The sequence below is a fragment of the Lipotes vexillifer genome, unplaced genomic scaffold (genome assembly GCF_000442215.2).
Source record: "Lipotes vexillifer unplaced genomic scaffold, Lipotes_vexillifer_v1.1 scaffold341, whole genome shotgun sequence".
Lineage (NCBI taxonomy): Eukaryota > Metazoa > Chordata > Mammalia > Artiodactyla > Lipotidae > Lipotes > Lipotes vexillifer.
In genome coordinates, this window is record NW_006797957.1 from 1,611,089 (window position 1) to 1,630,351 (window position 19,263).

At 46.6% G+C, this 19,263-nt stretch overlaps 1 protein-coding gene across 5 annotated transcripts in view; it reads right to left on the reverse strand.

The window, feature by feature from the left end:
* NRP2 (neuropilin 2) overlaps positions 1-19,263 on the reverse strand; it is a 115,963-nt gene that overhangs the window by 10,267 nt on the left and 86,433 nt on the right. For 2 of the 5 annotated variants that reach the window (XM_007470001.1, XM_007470002.1), the window contains exons 14-15: positions 18,707-18,803; positions 17,537-17,557 (exon numbers count right to left, since the gene is read on the reverse strand). In XM_007470001.1, coding sequence (XP_007470063.1) covers positions 17,537-17,557; positions 18,707-18,803 — 118 coding nt within the window. Of the gene's footprint in view, positions 1-7,620; positions 8,504-17,521; positions 17,558-18,706; positions 18,804-19,263 lie in introns of those variants that run through there. The other 3 variants (XM_007470004.1, XM_007470003.1, XM_007470000.1) reach the window with 3 other exon arrangements.

Below are 19,263 nucleotides of genomic sequence, written 5' to 3' on the forward strand. Positions count from 1 at the left end.
GCATGCCAGGAGCCACTGAGAGAGGGGGCAGCTGCAGAAAGGGGAGGGTGGAGGTTGAAGATGAACCACACCTGACCTAGAGGTAGATAGGTAGGTGGAAACAGGTCCTTCCCGGGGAAGGAGGAGGGGACGGTGGCCCTGTGAGGAGTTCAGAGCCAGGAAATGAGGACGGCGGCGAGAGCTCAGGGCTTCCCGTGGACACTATTCCCGAGCTCACGATCCTGGTCTGCAGTTGGCCGAGGCTGATGAGTCACCTTGGGGGCTCCTTTGACAACCCACGTCAGCCCCAGTCTCCTTCCTAGTGACTGTCTTCCCACCTCGGTACCAGCTGCCGGAGAAGCGATACGGAAGACCACACGGCCCTCAGGGTCCTTGTATCCCTTCTCCCAGCCCCTTGGTGGCAGTAGGGAGATGCAAAGAGAGGAAAAGATTCGTAACAGACTGTGCTGAAATGAGCCTCAGTAACCAGCAGGCCGACTGAGAATAGGACTTCGGTCAAGGCCACCTCAGGCTCAAAGCTTTCTCTGCATTCCCTTCATTACTGGAGTTGGCTGCTCTCTAGCGAGTTCCGAACTCCAGTCCAGCATCCAGTTGATGAGTCCTGCCGCCTGAGAAAGAAACTGCTCCTGCTGAAAGCCAAGACGTGGTGCCCTATCATTCCCGTTCTGGATCAGAGCCTTTGCCTTTGGGTATGTCAGTTAACGATACTAAAAGGGTTCAATTTTGCACAATTACACATAGAAGACAAAACAAGCTTGTGTGTGTGTGCGGGCCCACGTCTCTCACCCACACCTCACTCTTGTGCTGCTTTTTCCCCTGAGCCACCAAGAGTTATACCCAAGTCTCAAGCCCTAGAGGCAGCAGTCCTGGATTTTTGGCAGGTTGGAGAAAGCTGGCAAAGCTCATATATGGCCATCACACTATCCACTACGCTCAGCGTCAAAGTCACATTACTTTGACCCCTTGGTCTAAACGCACAGTAGAAACAAGGGTAGCAACTCTTAGAAGAAATGGTGTTTTGAACTAATGGGTCCCTTGGCTTCTCTTCTACTTGTCCTTCCTCTCTGGAGCCACTTGGGGCTAGCAGCTTTGCCTGCACGTTGAAACCTCCCACTGGAAAGCCACCGCACTTCCTACTACCTTTCCTCGGGTCACATCAGCCCTGACCCTCCTCAGAGAGAAGCTGGGTGCCTCCTTTCAGCCAGGAAGGCCTGCTCCTCTCAGGGCCGTTATGGGGCCCTTGGGCACAAGGCCACAGGACTAGGGACTTTCTGTTGGCCCGTGGGCCTACTTGTGGCTGTTGGAATACTTTTGTCTGCAGCACAATAATGTGCACTGACCTTAAAGGATGTTTTTGACACGAATTTTTTAGTAGAAAACATAAATAAATAAGAGCAAGGCACAGCACAGTCACTCGTTGAAGAAACCAAGTGGAACTCATTAATCATGGAGAACAGGGCTCTGCCTGCTGAACGGGATAGAATTAACTCCCGGGCTACGGTGGCCACAGCTCCGGCGAGCTGCATCTTATAGCCAGGCTCACATTCTCCGCAAATCAGCATTAAAAAAAGTCCCTGTGATTAAAATTCCCTTCAACTAAAGTTGTCCTCAGTCTTCCCTTGCAAGCACTCCACCCACTTTAGAGAAAGAGAGAGAGAGAGTCACAGAGATTATGTGGCTTCTGCACATGACAGGGGATATAATGCAGGGTGTCCACTGGTCTGTTACCCTCTCAAATGGGGGCAGGTTCATTTTAAAGGTAAAACTCAGCCACCTGAAGCATCTATTAAAATGTAAACAGGCACACCATTTGACCCAGATATTCTATCCCAGAGAAACTTGCACAAAGAGGCAACCTCAAGGATGTTCACTGCAGTATCGTTTATCATAGAAAGAAAACCTAGACACAACCTGAATGACCACCAGTAGGGGAGCAGTTAATAAACTGTGGTACAGCGACATGATACGAAATGCTAGACAATACCTGAAAAGGATAGGGTAAACCTGTCGGTGTGCAACAAAGTATCCTCAAGGCTTTGTCAAATGGAAAGAAGCACGTTATCCAGCACAGTGAGCAAATGTTGATACTATTTACACAAAACCAAACTAACCCCAACCAAAGCAAACTGCATAATTAGATATGAACATATACATTTGTAAAGGTATAAAACAAGGCCTGGAAATATATACCTCGAACAATTTCTCATGGTTCCCTCTGGGGAGGGGGTTGGGACTGGTTAGCAATGAAATGAACTTCTTTTTAGAAAAATTATTTGCACTTTTTGAGGATACAGTCACGTATAACTTGTAAGTTAAAAAGAAATGAAAAGAAACCTAACCAGAGACCATCTTAAAATTTCTCCCAACGGCCTTTTTCAGTATCATAATGACTCCGGTCATAAGCCTCCAAAAATAGGTGTTTTCTCCACCCAGGGCCAGTCTAGCCTCCAGCACGTCTGCTGCTGACTCTTCAAATGGCCTTTCCTAGTCGTTGGTCCGATGCCGTGGGACTTCAGTTTTCTTGGGAGCTTGGAGGTCAGTGACAGCAAAGCCCAAGAACAATTACTTTACTGGAAAGAGAACAGAAGGATTCTGGGTGTCCTGTCCACTGGGCTTGGGGCAAGAATGGTTTCTGTTGTTTGCCCTGAAGCACCAAGATTCTGCCCTGTGCCATGCAGAAACCATGCTAAAAGGGGGTTTTCTCTTTGGCAAGTCTCCAAATCTTGTACCTCTTCCATGCTTAAGTTTGGGGCCAAAAGGAACTCCTCCACACAGTGCAAATGTAGTCTGGCTGAGGCCTGTGGCCTGACGCCTTCTAAAGGCGCAGGTTTCTGATTATATCGAACCTCGAGACATACTCCAGTGCACCTGATCTGTGTCAGGCTTCATTAAATCCTACACTGTTCCTAGCTGTTAATTTATTTATATAAGCCAATCTTTCCCCTGCTGATTATAAGACCATTGGCTGGTGTTTCCCTCTCCCCTCCTTTTCCTCTGGTTGGATTTCTTTTGTGTTTTCTTTGGGCCGTCAGTGAAGTGGATGAAAGGCAAATTACAGCTGCAAGAGCCCCAGTGATGCACACAATCAAAGAGAGAAAACAAGCCGCACCTACAGATCTGCAGTCCGGCTCAGATGTGGAGCCCATTAACACGGACAAATTAAAATTTAAAAATGAAGTTCTTTTCATCGGAGATTACAGAAAGGCCAACAATGTTCGTGCAAAACAACTGCAGAGTCAGTGAAGAGAGGTGATGAAAACAAACATAGGGCCACAGCCGATTGGCCAGGCTGCGGGTATCTGGGCTTAGGAGGGCAGAGTCATGCTTCAACCGCAAGAATGCACATTTAAACTATCATAAGGCCAGGTAGGAGCCAAGATAGACGAACCTGGGCCTTGACATCTGGTGTTTATGACCCATGGAAATACAATTTCTGTAACATTTATGCTTGGGTTAGGTCTGAAATACCATACTGATAACAGTGCTGTGTTTGACGCCTAAGATCAGAATCGCAACAGTCTGCTATTTTGGGGAAGAGAGAGTGCACATAGAATAAGCCTTGGGATCAGAACCAAGGTGGGAAAAGCAATGATGAAATTCTCAAAGGTGGCTCCCAAAACAGTAATGCTAACGAAGCATAAGCGATGGCTAATTTAATTCACTCTGGCAAGTTTGGTCCCAGGACAGCTCATGAAAATGTTGACTGAGCCTGGCTCTTCGCTGGAAATGAATGCTTTTGAGATGCTTTCATTTCATCTTTTGCTAATGGGAACAAATGGCTTTAAGAATAGCCAAATGTTATGTAGACAAAATGGGTAATGATGCTTGTCATTAGAGGAACAAACAATGCTCTAAACATGGACATTCTGCTCTTTTCTCCTGCAGAGGACAGACAGTGACATCTATACTGAGCCATCTGTACTGACAACACTTCCTGTAAGATCTGAAAACCCAGAAGCCTGTTTCCTTTACCACCACTTGGGCAGGTTTATAGCTGTAAGAAGTACTCCTTCCTGCATCTAGGTTTAGAAAGGAAGAAAAGCAGGATTCTGACAGAAATAGGATCTCCTGGACAAGCCCCTTTTCTTGGGACCTTTAGGGATGTTCTCAGACTCTGAGGAAGGCTCCTGGGTTGATGGAATGCTTCTAATACACCCCACGAATAGGGAGTGATGGAAAATTCTTCCACCACCTCTTTTGACCACCATCTAGAAACACTGAATAGCTGGGAGGCTGTCTTTCCTAGATTTTTTGCCCCTAATACCCCTCATATAAAAGAGAAATATTTTATATAACTATATCACTAACTACTCAAGAAAGAGAACCAAAAGAAAAATACTTGTCAATAAGCTCTGGCTTTTGAGTAAGTTTCCCCAAGTCCCCCTCCTCAAAGTTGTTATAGAATTGTTCCTTTTATAAAATGTTCTGCCATGATATTTCCAGCTTCAGAGTAATCATATAATTATCTTCCTTACTTGCTCCAAAGTCTGGAATATCTTCGAGCCTGAACATGCTACAAGTTCCCGTTTTGTCTGGGAAAGTGCTCATAAATTGGAGATCGACGTCCCCGTGGAAGTAATCATTTGGTAGGCAAGGGGTAAGATGTCACTGCTTCTCCAAAGGAAGCTATCTGTCTCTGCAGAGATGAGTACATGATTCAGCTTCTCTCATCCCACCTGCCCCCTGGGGGCCCTTTGAAAGTAGAGTCCAATCTCCGGGGATTTGCCATCAAGAGAAATTTTGTGGAATCACATTGAGTAATTTAGCACTTAGCAACTTTTGCAAAATCCCACACCAATCATAAAAATTGGCTCAGCTGCACAAATTGGATAAAACTCCTAACAAGCAGTAATAAAAAAATAAAAGAAGGAGAAGCTGGCATTCAGCCTCAAGGAGAACCTACCTCCCACAGAAATGCCCTGTGGCTCAGAAGGCGATGTATAAACTTTGGAAACATCAGTTCTTTCACAGCCTACATTTCAACTTTGTTCTCTCAAGCCAAGGTGAAAAAAAACCCCCAGATGTTTGTATAAAAATATCATCACTTTATTACATTCCACACAATACACATTCAAATAGTTTCCAACGTCCACAAGTTATTTTGACACACAGGCAACTGAGCAATGCAAGAGATGTCACAGTTATAGGGCGAGGGGATAAGAATAGGAAGTAAAAATCGTTAAGTTTTCTTGTTTTGTTGTTCTTTGGTAATTTTTGATTATTCAGGTGTTTACTTGCCTGCTAGTTTCATTTTTAAAGACAGGGTCTTAAAGATGGGGTATCAACCTCAGAAATATTACTGGATTTCCTATCCTATTCTGGCTTTAATCCCAAAACTGTGGGACAAAGGAAAAGACAATTTATTTTCAGCATTCTGTTTTGTCAATGGCAACGCTATGATCCTTTTTATTCTTTCTTCTGCCTTCACTGGCAGTTAGGGGATAGCAATTGCTAGCGAAATACCAAGGAAGGGATTTTTAACCCAGAGGTAAGGGTTTCCCCTCCTGGAGCTGTTAACATGAAAGCTCTACTAAGGCAAATACTGTAGCCTGAGCTAGACCTTCAATTCATTCATTCATTCATTTTTTAATAGTTGCTATCACCTCTTTGTCTTCCGAGAAGCAACTCTAAACATGCATGCATGCATTCACCTGTCCAGTCTATTTTTCTTAGAAGAGAGGGACCCTTCCCTCCCTCCATGAAATACAGATTTTGCTTTTTAAAGTTGCAAGGCATGACATTTAATAGAAGAGCTTCCCTTTTAGCATAGTACCTGGATAATGCTATGAAAGTCACTTGGGCTGCAAGAGCAGAGAGAGAGAGAGAGAGAGAGAGAGACAGAGAGAGAAGTGTGACATCCCCAGCTGAAGTGCATCATGGGAGTCACAGAGATTTGAGCAGTCTCATATTCTCAATGACAGCATGTACATAAAGATGATGCCACATGGGGCATCAGATAAAGATACAGCAAATTTCACAAAGTTGTTGTCATCTTCTTTTAAAGAAGGGAAATCCTCAAGGGTGCATGGTAACTCAGACAGTTCCTACACTGGCTAGACTTTCCAGGTGTAATTTCGGAATATCCTGACACCACGCCTCCATGGGGTGCCTATAGCGATGTCAATCATTTCAAGGGATGCCTGACCCCGAATGCATCACTGGATACAGATACCTGAGACAAAAAGCCCTTAGTGATTGGCATGGAAGTCATCACAAGGTATCCATGGTATCCTGCCACCCCTCCTCCCTCACTCCATCTTTCTTTCTCCATCTTCAGCTGGGGTAAGACACTTCTTGAAATCTCAAGGTAGCTCATGCTCTAGCCTTTCATCTTTTTTCCTGGTAGGGCTGCTGTGGTTGAGACAGACCAGCTCTTTGAAATAGAGTAAGAGTGGGAGAGCACCATTCTTTCAGGAGGATGAAACAAAGCAGATGCAAAAGTGAGTGTGTGTGTGTTGGAGGGATCTATGTGGATATTCCGAAAGAATGCTAAGAGTCTCTCTCTCCCAAGCAGCCAAAAAAAAAAAAAAAAAAAAAAAATCATTAGTATTTTGTTCTCAGAAGGTACCTGGAGGCTTTCAGCCCAGGCAACCATCTTTGGAGAGAATCTTACACTTCCTCAGTGGATTCCTAGCAGGAAGGTGAGAAATAAACACCCCCAAGGCTGAGCCCCAGTACACTGAGAATCTCGATAAAATACGCATTTTCTATCAATGAAATTGACTTCATTATCGAATCTATCCTTCGTACAATATCATTAGGCAATTTATCTCTAATATCTCTCTCCCTGTGCTGTTTAGAGAGGACGAATGGGCAGCAAAGGATTTATCTTCATTATACCTTCTCCTGACGATGCAGCAACATCTGGAAATGCCAGGCCAGCCTATAAGGGTGTATTTGCCAGATGCCATGAACGCTCTAAAGGGGTAGTACACTGGCACATTTTAGAAAACTGATAACTTTTTATTCTCTCATAATATTCAAATAAGTCAGGTGAACAGCCATATATTTTAGTGGCTATACATTCAGGCACCCATTTACACCATGAAAGGAAAGCAAATGACCCCTTTCCCCCCACATTTTACAAATGCTATTACAATGATCAATATGACACCAAAGAATACGTTTTTTAAGCTTCTTACTCTATCCCATCCTAAGCAGGGCACAATGAATGCCCAGTGGGTGAGGACGTTTTTTAAAGACAACATTTCATCCTTCCTTCTCCCCCATCTCCTCGTGCTCTCAACAGGCTCCTGCTTTTCCTACATCAGTCTCAGATTTGTTATTCTCTATGACTTATTCCAAGATTGGACTTAACCAATAAAAGCTAAACATTCATTATGAGCTTCTCTTTTATAAGGCAACATGAGACAGATTGGCTTCAGTGCTGGAAGTAGAGATGGTTCCACATGCACCCAATGGCTGTTGTCATGTGACTTCAAAGACGCCCTAGAAAGGACAAGGGGTCATGTCTGAGCGCAGTGGGGGAACCTTCCTCTTGGGTCAGGTGGGTTGGGCATGGGGATAGGAATGAGAGGGGCCACACTTCTTTTCACGTGGCCTCTCGTTTTTTAGGTACCTGGAGATGACAATGGTAGCCAACAGAAACCCAGCCAGAGCTAGATAAGGCAACAAAAAGCTTCAATCTCTTCTCCAAGTAAACAAAACTAGTACAGTATATTATTTTCTGGAACATGTACCCCCAGCGAAGTAACACAAGAGTTAAAGGGGGCCCTCTCTGAACACACCCACACACTCCCCCCCTGCAATGAGCCAGTCTCTCTCTCACACCCACGCACACACAGAGCTAGTCACACACGCAAATGTATACCGTGTACAAACGCACAGATCCGGGTCTCCCCTCAAGTCTCCTGGCAGACTGACTGCCCACCGAGAGGAGGGATGGGATAAGGCAAGGGGAAGAAACAGGGAACCAGTCTCTGGAAGGAAACCAGCTGAGCCTTGAGTTGTGAAGTGCTTAGGGGTGTATCTCTTCTCGTATTCCAAGATGCAGCATTGGAATCAACAAAAGGAAAACAAACAAACAAAAGAACCCAAGGAGAATGGTCGGGATGGATACGAGCGCACAGGGTTTGGGCCCCGAGAGAGAGAGATGTCTGAGCGTTCACACAGAGACTAGGCGAGGAGAAAAAAGTGCAGAATCGAGGCAACGTGTTTGCAGTCTTTCTTGTTTGTTTTGGGTGCCGTCCTTGCTTCGGCCCTCAGCAGTGCGAGCTGCGGTCTTGCTCTAGTTTAATGGTTAGGGTGGGCTCCACCGCCAGAGGGGCCCCGTTGGTGTAGTGGGAGGTTTTGTAGGTGATGGAGTGATCGGTCTTCTTGGCCGCATAGCGGAACCGGTGGTAGTGGAGCACCAGGGCCAGCGCGACGGAGACCAGCACCAGCACGGCGCCCCCGGCGGCCATAACGTAATACCAGTAGGCTGGGATGGGCTGCACGGGCACCGTGTCCACTGTGGGCTCGGTCCCCGGTAGGAGGGTGCCCCCTGGTGGAGAGACACAGAAGAGTGTTGCTAGGCTGAGAGCATGCAGACTAATCCAAATTTAATTTAAAAAAGAAAAGAAAAGAAACACACACATGCTTTGGAGTGGAGAGGGAAGGGGACAGGGGAATAAGATGGTACTGAGTATTTAGTGTGTGCCAAGCACTTTTCAATGATTGATATTATTTCCTACTTACAACCCTATGAGGTAGGTACTGTCAGACCCATTTTACAGGTGAGGAAATAGAGGCTCAGAGAGGTTAAATGAATGGTTATACAGCAAGTAAGTGGGAAGTTCGATATTCAACCAACCAAGAGCTGTGTGATTCCAAAACTCTTTTCTTCTTTCTGTTAAACCACAATTACTGTATAATATATAGAAGCATTATGATTCACACACATCACACACACATGCGCGTGCGCGCGCACACACACACACACACACACACACACACAGAGGAATACATGCAAGTAAGTGATGCTGATATGACTTCTGGGATTCCATAGCACTGATGCTCCGAATGCACGGAAATACAATATTTGGTCTGGCTGGCCAGAATTCTCAAACAATGTATTAATTAGGCTGGCTAGAATTGAAGGGGAATTCCACTTTGGTTTGCCAAGGCTTCCATGCCCACTGAAAATCAGCCTGGTCTTGTCTAAACAGGTCAATTACCACTGTCAAGAAATGAGTAGTGCATCTTCATTTTTTTAATTGAATGGAGGATTTAAAAAGCTGATTGGAAGGAAGTTGCAACCAAGAAATGTGAGTGCAAAACGACAGTAGGTATGTGAGAGCGAGAGTAAGTGAGAGCAAAGGGAGGGAGATCATTCTAATCACGGAAAAGACAGAGGACGGAAGAGAAGCTAGCAGAGGATTTAGAAGGCAACCGCATTCACTGGCTAGCCTCTGGTTGCCATGGAGATGATGTTGTAGATTTAAGCCCAGGGTAACTCTGGGGAAAGACTGGCTAGAGTCCCATTTGATGCAAAACGGTGCTAGAGCTTGATTCTCCCAACCATTTACATCAGACGAGAATCTGGCCCAGAGTGGGACTAGGAGATTCTGAGCTTGCCAAAACCAGACATGATCCTTACTTCTGAAAAATGGTGTATGCTTAACCTATGAAAAAATTCCTCCCTAGCTGCCTCCATCAAGTAGGGGTGGCCAGAAAGATGTATCCTCTCCATCCATGCGATACTCCAGGTGGGAGTCACGGGCGGGAGGTGCTGCTGCCCTCTCCGTGCACCGTTGGTCCTACTCTGTGGGTGGATCTCTGCTCAAGATTCAGACAGGGCTCCTTTATATTTTCACGCCTCCCTCACGAGATGCGGAGCTCTCAAGCAGAAGAACTCGCTCTCATCTTGGTTTCTACCTCAGGGTATGCACCAAGAAGGCGCTCCATAAATGCTCGTGATTAAAAGACTGAACTGAGGTGAAGACTCCTATTTCTTTTTTTTTTTTTTGCGGTACGCGGGCCTCTCACTGTTGTGGCCTCTCCCATTTGCGGAGCACAGGCTCCGGACGCGCAGGCTCAGCGGCCATGGCTCACGGGCCCAGCCGCTCCGCGGCACGTGGGATCTTCCCGGACCGGGGCACGAACCCGCGTCCCCTGCATCAGCAGGCGGACCCTCAACCACTGCGCCACCAGGGAAGCCCTCCATCTTTTAATCATTTCATTACTGTAGCTGAGAAAGCTCCCTTCCTCCTTTCCTCCTTCTCTCCTTCCCTCTCTCTGTGATCATACTGAAAATTATGCACAGAAACAGAAAGAGAAAGCAAGGCACTGAAAATGGCTCCTTGAAATGGCCAGCTCGTGAGTCACAAGGAACTGGTGTCAACTCATTATTCAGGTCACCAAGAGTATCTGCTGCCTGGCAACCATCCTGCCATTGGATTTTCATGTGGGCTCAGAAGAATGCACGAGGAACAACAAAGCATGCAGGGATGGGCTCCAAGTTCCTCTGTGCCACCGCCTGTCCACGGTGAAACCCATTCTCTAATGAGGCTGCAGCTCACCGTGAGAGGAAAGGAAGGCGGTAAATCCATAGGGATTAACTTTCCCCTCTGAAGTGACTGACCACAAAGCAGGAGCACAAATTTTTGTCAAGGAGAAAAGAGTCACAACTGCTCACATTCTCACCAACACCGCATAGTCTCAGTTCAAAGGTTTGCTTTCCCTCAGCCAAAATGCTGGTCCTCAACATTAAATACATCCCCTAGGGCTCAACGCGCCAGGGCTGGGGCCTTCATGTGACTCCTAAAGTGTGGCTTATGATAGACAAAGTTGGGGCACGGTGGGGAGGATCTAGGGGACCTGCTGGGGAAGAAGAAATCGCATTCTGTGGATTACAGATTCAGAATCAGAGATAGACCCCTCGCCTCAAGTTCTGCTCTGCTTTGGAAGACAAACTCCACTTTATTATAAAGCCCTCTTCCCCTTTCCCGCTAACACTCCCCTCCCCAGAAATGATTGCCATGTAGAAAATTTTAGTGACAAAAGCCATTTGGTGGACGTCACATTGGTTCCTTAAACTTTTTCCTTGGACAGTTGTTTGGAGAAATGAGAAAACATACTATATGAATTTGTGCTTTTATTGTTAAAGGAGTCAGAAAAGAGAGGATACACCTAACAGCCCTCCTCTCACCCACCTCAGGCAATTTTTGATGACCTACAGTTGGGGGCCAGAGTTTCTTAGGACATTCTCCAGCTAAAGAGACTCAGCTCCCACAGGCTGGTGGTTCGCTGGTTTGGAACCTGGCTCTGTGGCAGTCTTCAGGGGCTGTGTGCTAACGAGGCTGTGATTTGCTAGCCAGAAAAAAGGAAGGTGATAGATCAATAGGGGTTAAATCCCCTTTCAAAGCACCTTTCCAGATAACAGCAGCAATCCCAGGAATGTCCGATGGATGGATGGATGGATGGATGGATGGATGGATGGATGGATGGACGGACGGGTGGATGGGTGGGTGATTAGATGAATGAGTGGACAGATGAATGGAGGAATGAACTTTGGACCTACATTCAGACTCCCTGGAAAAAATGCTGATGACCTAATGGTACTTCATAGGATAGTTATTCTTGGAAAGTGTTAGATCCTGTTAGCTCATACCATGCCTCTGTGTCAAACTGCAAGAAGGTGCCCCCTTTGGGCAGATGCTGCCTGCACCAGGTACCCAGGCTGGTGAGTGGCTGCATTTTAGCCCCGCTTGCCCCCCTCAGCCATATGGGATGGCTGGGCCTTTGCTTCACAACACAGGAGCCAGGCAGGGCCACATCCCCCAGGATGGCAGAAAGAACGCAGGTGACTTCAACCTTGCCCAGCACTGGTGACGTGCGGACCTGAATGTCCCCTCTGATTGTTCTAACGTCCCCCACTTACTCACATACCTTGTTTTCCCCCCAATTGAAAAATGCTTTCAATGCCTCTTCTATTTTCCATTAATTTCTACCTTCTAATTTTCCATTAATTTCTATCTTCTAATTTTCCATAAAGTTTTCTCATCGTGTGAGATCATGAGAAACAGAAATTTAAATAGTCAGTAACTCCAAGTGTATTTGCAAGGTTGAGCAGGCTTCCACCTGTAAAGTTCTGAGCCACGTGGAGAAAGCAGTAATGTGAAGGTGGAGAATTTGAAGTTTGAGAAACAAATTCTAAGAAGCCATGCATGGAAGGAAAATATGGGGAAAAAATGACACTGCCGGTAGCTTTCTTCCATTCCTATTGTGCAAATAGGGTTATAGAATTAATAAGCAATTGGGAAATGTGACCATAACTACAACTATAATGAATGGACACTTCCGGGGTGCCGGGCATTGGGCTGTATAGTGAATCATCTTTATTCTTCATGACTTTCAAATGGGAGAGCTGAGAACCTGAGAGGATAAGTGATTTTTCTCCCAGTTCTACCTGTAGGAAACTGAGGAGGAGGGCGGCGGGGTTGGGGGCGGGGGCGGCGTTGGCAGCACACAGTGAAACCCTAGAGATGGCCCAGAGCCCTCAGAGGAAGCTCACACCGCTGGGAAGTGGCAGGGTCAGGACGGGAAGCACGTGGACCAAATCCTCCGCCTGTGCTGGAGCCCAGAGGTCAGATAACCCAATCTGGCTCACTGCCTATTTCCGCACGTCTTGGAACACGGCCACCCTTATTACATATGGCTTCTGGCTGCTTTTGTGCTACAGTGGCAGCGAGTAGTGGTGACACAGAGTGTCATAAAGCCCAACATATTTACGATCTGTCCTTTTATAGAAAAAGTGTGCAGACCCCTGTTCTAACCACGTAGGGATGGAACACGAAGCAGCCCTCCCCATTTCTGCCTCTTACTTCTGTTGGAAGCTGTCTGAGGACTGTCTCAGTCGAGTTCTCACTGAATCACCGGAAAGAGACAGCATCTCCTACAGCTAAGTTTATGACATGTCCTCCGGACCTGGAGGAGTCACCCAAGTTTCCAAAAGAAATGTTTCGAAAGACACCAAAGGTAAATCATCTCTCTCAGAGGGGAAAAAACAAAAAGGCTCATTGCAAATCAGAAGTGTTTCAGGCCTGGCCTGTCTGCAGTCTTTTATGCATAGGTTGAAGACTGAAGAGCTGGTGAAGGGGCATTTCAGATGAAAGACTTATGTAATTTGTGAGATTAAACAAACAAGAGAGAAGGCTGGCTCCTCTAGAAAAGTTTACAGCAGAGAGTCGAAGAATGTGGTCACGCCCACTGATCTGTTGGAAAGAAGAATGCAGAAGTGCAAAATTTCCCTGTGAAATGACTCTTCTGGGTTGCCTTGCACTCAGTGTGTGTGCGGATCACCGGAAGGTTTCCACTAGGTTAGCAGGAGACCTGGTGGTCTCCCACATCTGTCTAAACCCACCTAAACTCAGATGTGTGGCTGGCTGAAGTCTCAGACACTTGTCCTCTCTTTGGTGGCACTTAGGCTATTTCTTTCATTTATTTATTTTTTTTAACATCTTTATTGGAGTAGAATCGCTTTACAATGGTGTGCTAGTTTCTGCTGTATAACAAAGTGAATCAGCTATACATATACATATGTTCCCATATGTCTTCCCTCTTGCGTCTCCCTCCCACCCTCCCCATCCCACCCTCTAGGTGGTCACAGAGCACCGAGCTATACACAGGCCTACTTCTTGTAAACTAAGGCTTGTCCTTCCGGCTCCTGGAGAGAGGAACAGTCAGCGAAAAGAAATTCCTTCTCCCCTTAGAGAAACTGGCGCTGGCAGCTGTTTAGATGAATGGTAAACGTGCGGGGGTGGGGGGGGAGGGAGCACGTCAGGCCTCTGTGACTTGAACCTCACAAAGGATGCCTCGGTGTCCCCTCAGGCGAGCAGCCACAGCCAGGCAGTGAGCGGGTCACACACTTCTCATCTCCAGGCTTCCCGGCTCAGCAATACCTAGCCCTGATCTCGCAGCTGGGCACGTCAGGGGGAGGGGGCCAAGGAGAAAGAGTCACACCCCACAGCTGCCTGTCTGGAGCCCTGGCAGGGTTTAGGAATACTCCGCCTTTCATCAGAGGATTACTGCAGGAACGCCATTAACCCTCACTGTGTTTCACAACTGTTTCTAGTGGAGAGGGCCGTGGGAGGGAGGGACGCCAAAGAAAGAGGGAATTTGAGGCCAACCCCACGTCCTGTGCCCTGGGATGTGGCTCATCACACTGGGGGACAAAGCCTCGGGAGGCAGCCGACTGGGGATGAGGGTGGGGACAGAGAGATGCGGGCGGGAAATGGCGGAGATGGGCCGGTTGGTAACCAAATACCAGAACTGAAAACCTGATGCATAGGGTCAAACCCAAGCCAGCTCTGTCATTAGCTCAAAATGGGCCCCCTCTATGCCCAGGAGATAGCCTGTGCTGTCCACTTTCTCCTGGTTTTACCTGGTTGAAAACTGCCGAGGACTGCACAAGGTGAGACCCAAGAGATGGGCCCGACAGCCCTCAGAGCTGGTCTGAGGCATAAAACCCATGTTCACAGGCTTGAACAGGAGCTACTGATGTTCCTTTTAGCATCCATCAGTGGTAGACACGGCACTTCTGAATCCTTCACTCTCACTGCCCTCCCCCCACCCTGCCCCCACCTGGGGACTGAGATTTCCATGGGTCTCTGACGGGTAGGGTACCAGACTCTGTCTCTTTGCTCCTGCTTTGTTCAAAGCCCACAGCCTCTAACATGAATAAGAACTCTTGCTTCCACTGTGACCTGCTAAAAATAACTGGCTGGTTAACAACTACAGAACTCTGATTAGGGGCTTTATATATTTTTACTGGCTTCCTCATTACTCTTTTTACTTTTATTGAAAGCAGAAAGTGTTGGTTAAGAAAAAATAATCCATCACCTTAATTACACCCCATTTTGGTTTTCCCCCATCCCCCGACCCTTACACACAGTTTTTCATTTGTAAAAGCTCAAATTCTAGAACAAGATACACGACGGCACTTTGTCTATAGTCGGTGCTTTTAAAAGAGAAAAGAAAGAAAGAAAGAAAAAAGAAAAGCACACCCAGGCTACATTGTTTAGAGCAACAGCAGAAAAACGTCTCTTTAAACATCACATGACAACACAGCTTATTCACTCTCTCCTCCTCGCCCCTTCTCTACATGGCTCTCTTTTCCTCCGTGGCTTGTTTCTCCTCACTACTGACTCATACCCCGGTATGCAATCAAAGTATACACCCCAAGCAGAGTCTTTGAATTAAAAGAAAATGTTCTATGGCAAGAAATGAGTAAGAGGCAGAAAATGAAAGACACTTCAAAATATAAAATATCAAGACTACCTAATAAGCCCTGGTCCAGAGGCCACTTTTGTTGCATTTCCTTAAAGATTTACCTGGTACACATAGATCTCTCCTAAAGAATAAGATTGCTTCTGTCTCGTGGTTAATACATAATGGAAAAGACAAACAACTCCAATTCAAAAAAAACATACTAACAATATATACGCCTGTTGTGAATATTGTTTCACCATCAACTTTCCATATCCTGCTTGCCCAAACCTGATTTCTCTGTTTCTCTTTTTGAGTGAAAGCCTGGTTTAATCCCCAAGGAATCCACACCCCCAGCAAGAGAGGGCTGCTGCTGCCCTGACCAGGAGAGGTGAGTAGGTTAGACAGAGCGAATGGTCCGTTTTCCTCTCCCAAACGGAAGGCTTCGCTCAAGTCAAAATCCCGAGGTGCCTGCTGAGGTCAGAGGGGCCTCAACCCAACAGAATCCTCCCCGGCCCCAGGTTCATCTGGCTACCAAGTCAGAGTTCCATGTAAAACTTGCCGATGTAATTGAAACTGTCCATTCTCAACTCCTGTCCTGCTCTTGACTCCTTAGCCGAGTCTCTGCTCCCCACAGCTTGGTTTCCTCCTTCCAAAGATGTTCGTTATTTCTCAAGACAACAGCCGTGGGCCAATCCATGCCACTCGTGGGCTGCCTTTGCTTAACCCCCAAAGCAGTCCATCGGGAGTGCACTGGAAATTCTTACCTTAGAGTCCCTAAGCCCTGTGTTTATTTTGGCTAAATGAGCACTGCAGCTCTGAGGCTGTTTTATTTATATATATATGTATTTTACAAGAGAACATGACTGGCCTGTGACGCTCATGGTAAACACAGCCTCCGGGACAGCACATGTGCCCTGGTTTGTTTATTCTTTTACAGAAGCAAAGTGCTTAGCCACTGTACGTGTCATTCACGGACCCAGACATGTGTGCTCACACAGCACAGTGTCTGCAGCACGGGCTGTAAGTCTGTAACCAGCCTTTCCTGGGAGCTTTGAGTCTCAACAATCAAAGTCATGTGAAACAACATAAGCAAGTTTCACTGCCCGAGCGTCCACGTTACCTTGGGTCCCGAAAGTTAGAACTTGAATTCAACTGTACTCCAAGCCGTTCAGTTTTGATCTCAGCTTTCCTTCCAATACTTTTCGATTCACATTAACATAAATCTCACACCCAAGGAGCACCAACAAATGCACATGAATACTCTTAATACTTTAAAATGTGCAGCGGGGTGGGGGGGGGGGGGGGAGGATGGGGTTTAGGAGGCAAGGAAAGGTGAAAAAGGAAGAAAAGATATTCTGCGTAGGTAGGTCTGCCATTCCCCGTGCTGCTGTCCTCTTCCTCAGCTACTGTCTCAGGGCTGTGGCTGAGGAGTGGCAAACTGGGTGAGATGATTTGGAGTCAGAGAGCACATCTAGGTGGCAACCCAGGAAGTCATCTCTCTCCAGCCAGGAGCTGGACAGATGGGGGGGGGGGGGGGGGAGTGAGGATGGGGTTTAGGAGGCAAGGAAAGGTGAAAAAGGAAGAAAAGATATTCTGCGTAGGTAGGTCTGCCATTCCCCGTGCTGCTGTCCTCTTCCTCAGCTACTGTCTCAGGGCTGTGGCTGAGGAGTGGCAAACTGGGTGAGATGATTTGGAGTCAGAGAGCACATCTAGGTGGCAACCCAGGAAGTCATCTCTCTCCAGCCAGGAGCTGGACAGATTACTGAGAGTGAAGATAATGAGTCCCTGAGTTTTGCAACTTTCCCCCCTTTGGATTATCATTCCTTGCGTGTTTCCCCTAACTTTCTTCCCTCACAAAACTGCCCACCAGTGTACCTCACTGAGGGTTAATTGAGACCGCTGCCTTGGTACCCTGTGACTGGAAAGAAAGCATCTTCAGGCGAAAATAAATCATTGCCACCTCATTTCACTTGTTTTGTTGTTCAGTCTCCCCACAGCCTCTCGTTTCTCACCACTCCTGCATGTTCAGCCTCATTGCTCTCTGTTGGACAGTGCAAAGCTGAAAGGTTTATCTGTAACCTATTTGTCTCTATTACAGGTTTCTAAACTTTAATTAAAGAGACAGTGAGGATCTCAATCCCCCTTTCCCTGCATCTACAGGTGTTGTTGGCGCCACCTAGCGGTCAGAAGGTGTGGCATCTATTTTCTCTTGTGAGCTTTGTCAAATTTGGAGGCTTATTGCCTCCACCAAATTCGTATCACATGGGGGGAAGGAAAAGGCATGCAGAAATTTAAAAAGAACTTTTTTTACCTTTAAAATTCTCACCTGCAAAAGCTGAGATGGGTTCTGGAAAAAAAACAGAAAAAAAATTTGAGTTAGATAAGGGGAAGAAATAGGGTGAACAAAGGGTATGATGAAGATGAATTTCATCAAGCTCTTTTATACTATCCCACGGAAAGTACCCCATGTCCTCCACATGCTCTAGCCCATGTCTAACACATCATCGTCATGGGGGCCGGGTAGGTGGGGAAAAGATTCTCAAAGCTGCTTTGGAACAAAAAGTCCTTTATAGAGTAATGGGTCCCTGAAGCATTGTAATCAGTCACTTACCACTGATTACTTTCTCAGAGCCTGGATTACTTTCAGATGCCTGGGGCCCCGAGAATTGCCTGAAGAGACTAGGGTGGTCCCAGGTGCTCTGACGTCATCAGGCACACACACACCTGGGACCCACGTGCCAAGAAAAGCACTTGGTGAGTTATTATAGTTACTCTGCAGACTGAAAGTAGGTCTCGTTCCTTCTCAGGATTTCCTCTTGCTTTGGGGAATGTCCATGGCTCTGATGGGCCCGTGGGGGTGAACTAGGTAAAATGTGTGCATCTCAGGCGGGCTGGCTGCTCAGCACTTCTGTCCAAGGTGACAGTGTCCTTCCTATGCTGGTCACCTGGCATGCAATGTTTAATCTTACAACTTTGGCATCTTGAGCATTAGAGATATTAGTCTCAAAGCAAAATCTAAACTCTTACTCCACATGCCATACCTTGCCCTGCAATTCATTCATGTAAAAGAGCTACTTGGGTAATTGTGTTATCACTCTGATATAACATATGTACTATTTTCGCTCACCAGTGAAGGTTTCCATTAAATCCATCAAACCTTTCCATCATGTAATTCTGACTGACAGTTGCTCTCGCCCTCTAGCATTTTCTTTGCTAAAAGCTGGAGTCTGATGATGGGGGTCTTGGCACCTTGAATCTTCATATACTTAGTGCGTGTCTATTTCTGAATGGGAACGGGGATATAAGACTTCACCTCATCTCACCCCTCTCCCGTCCTGAATGCAGCCCAAGCTATAACTGCACTCACACCTCGCCTCCCGCACAGACTGGAGCTGCCCCACCCACTGGGTAAGAGCTGTGTTTGAAAACGACGTGCTGTCTCTTCTTGTACATCCCAGCCCTTGGAAGAGCCACAAAGAGACAGATATTCACGTACCCATACAGTTCTCCAGCGGGACATCGGTGCTTATCCGAATGTCATCAATGGCAATTTCTCCCGAACGTCCTTTTCCTATAACTCCCTCGAACACAATCTAGAAGCCGGAAGAAACAGAGCCATGGTTCACCGAGCTTCGTCGTCCAAACAGTGCAAAGATTTCCAATTTTCTGTTAACTGCAGCTTAAAATGTATGTGTGTGTGCGCGTGTGTGTGCGTGTGCGTGTGCGTTACTGCACCTGGTACACATCTGTTGACCACATGGCTATGGTGCTTGAAATCTTAACTTAAAAAGATCAAATCAAATGCATATTTGAGGTGATTAAAAAATACATATATAACAAAGTGATGGATATTGTTGTCCAGTAACCAGAATGTATTGACTAAAAGGACCACGATCAGAGCACTTTTAATGGAGAGTTGAAATTTCCCTAGCCATTTTTTTTTTTTTTTTTTTTTTTTTTTTTTTTTTTTCGCGGGCCCCTCACTGCTGTGGCCTCTCCCGTTGTGGAGCACAGGCTCCGGACGCACAGGCTCAGCGGCCATGGCTCATGGGC